This window comes from Morone saxatilis, unplaced genomic scaffold, assembly GCF_004916995.1.
Source record: "Morone saxatilis isolate NCDOM2014 unplaced genomic scaffold, NCSU_SB_2.0 Contig20, whole genome shotgun sequence".
In the NCBI taxonomy this organism is placed as follows: Eukaryota; Metazoa; Chordata; class Actinopteri; family Moronidae; genus Morone; species Morone saxatilis.
This window is the reverse complement of record NW_023339763.1, coordinates 19323870-19325597: the sequence shown is the minus strand read 5'-3', so window position 1 is coordinate 19325597 and position 1728 is coordinate 19323870. Positions and strand designations below refer to the sequence as shown.

Below are 1728 nucleotides of genomic sequence, written 5' to 3'. Positions count from 1 at the left end.
TAGCATAGTACTACATTTATTGAATGGATCATTTCCACAGGACTTCAAGTACAGTAAACTTTACTAATCATATAAAGGGTGCTACAAAAAATATTGCTGAATGAAAAATTAATTACTGTAAGACCACAGCGACATACTTTGAGACAACAAAGACATAAAAATATTAGAAAGTACATATGCTTCATGATTCAATAGGTCTTATACATCACTTAAAACCAAACATACAGTACAAGTATATCAAAATAGACACAAATATATTACTATAAAACATGTTTCAAACTGCATCCCATTTGTGTAGAGGAACAGAACATATACCATTTCTTATCAAAATAATATCTTGTTATCCAACACATATAATCTACAAATTCCACTCCAAATTTGTTGTGCAATTTTCTTTGAAATCTCTATTAAGGCAATGATAGGACAGCACCACAGATGCAACCACTGGAGTTACAGGTAAGTAGAATCAAAGGCCACAAACACCCTCCCAAAGATGTTACAAATATATTTTTAGAAGAAGACAAACAACGTACAGTTTTGGGTCAAAAGTTGCAGGTTATGATCCCCAATGGCCGTCCTGAGCAGTAGTAGTAGTGTTGTATAATGATTCATAAGCCATCAATGATTAGGCCTGGCCTTTAATATTATAAAAGCTTAGTTGATTCAAAGTAAATATATCTTTAAAATAACAGCAGTATCACAAATACTTACCACAGCAATATACCAGTCTTCAGATCAAAGACTTTCACAGTGTCTTCACAAATGTTCTTTGCATAGTTAATAGATTTTGTGATAGTAAACGCATAGAAAACTAAATCAGTGTGTAAAAGACGGTATCTAATCATTATGTGAGGAAAGTGTCATTTGCTAACAGAACAAAGTGCAAAATCTATACATAGATCGTTGCTGTGGCTAACATGTATTTATGGTCGCTGTTAGCCTCACAAACCAGTTTTCATGCTTTTCTGATGGCGCTTGCTACCAAGGTTTCTCGTCTGGTGGTTACAAACGCCTGTTGTTTTTCATAATAGGCTGCCTCATTAATAAAAGTGGGATAGACGGTGCCTGAGCCTTGGTAGTGGATGGTCTTTCCATCAAATGTTTGGAACATAGGGTCGCCAGGGTTCAGCGGTTCCCAGTCACAGTCCTGAAACAACAACAAGCAATAAGTAACTTGAGTAGGTTGCTCAAACTAAAATAATATATTCTCACATCAAGCAAAGATGTCTCATTTCCTCTTTCATAATAACTTTACAGGTTCACTAGGTCATGTATTTGGGCTAAAGATGGAAAGGCAGGCGTAATTTAGATTTTTCTCATTTTGACCTGCAGATTGGGGTGCACCATGGCAATGATGTTTCCATTGGCATCTCTGGGGTAATCAATCCTCTCTGAGACCCAGAAAACTTCCACCGTACAAGGGGGGAACTCCATTCCTAAACAACACACAGAAAACAACATCCCCAATGTTTTGAGCATCCAAAAATTGTGATTTAATAATATACAAAGACACACAATTATTTTCCAACAACAAGGGAAGAAAAAGAAATAGGCAATCTCAATCCTAATACAATTCCTCCTTAAAGGTCCAGTGTGTATGATTCTAGTGGTGTAGTTGCAGATCGCAACTCACTCGCTTCACCCTCCCTTTCCAAGCATGAGGGAGAAACTACAGTGGCCCTGGAATGTTTGAAAAAAAAAAATAGTCCTATCTACAGCCAGTGTTTG

The 1728-nt window shown here is 36.6% G+C and overlaps 1 protein-coding gene across 1 annotated transcript in view; it reads right to left on the bottom strand.

The window, feature by feature from the left end:
* Positions 1-1728, bottom strand: part of aspa (aspartoacylase) — a 16302-nt gene continuing 14574 nt past the window's right edge. The window contains exons 5-6 of the mRNA XM_035666193.1: positions 1327-1436; positions 1-1147 (exon numbers count right to left, since the gene is read on the bottom strand). Of these exons, the coding sequence (XP_035522086.1) occupies positions 956-1147; positions 1327-1436 (302 nt within the window). The 3' untranslated portion in view covers positions 1-955. The remainder of the gene's footprint in view (positions 1148-1326; positions 1437-1728) is intronic.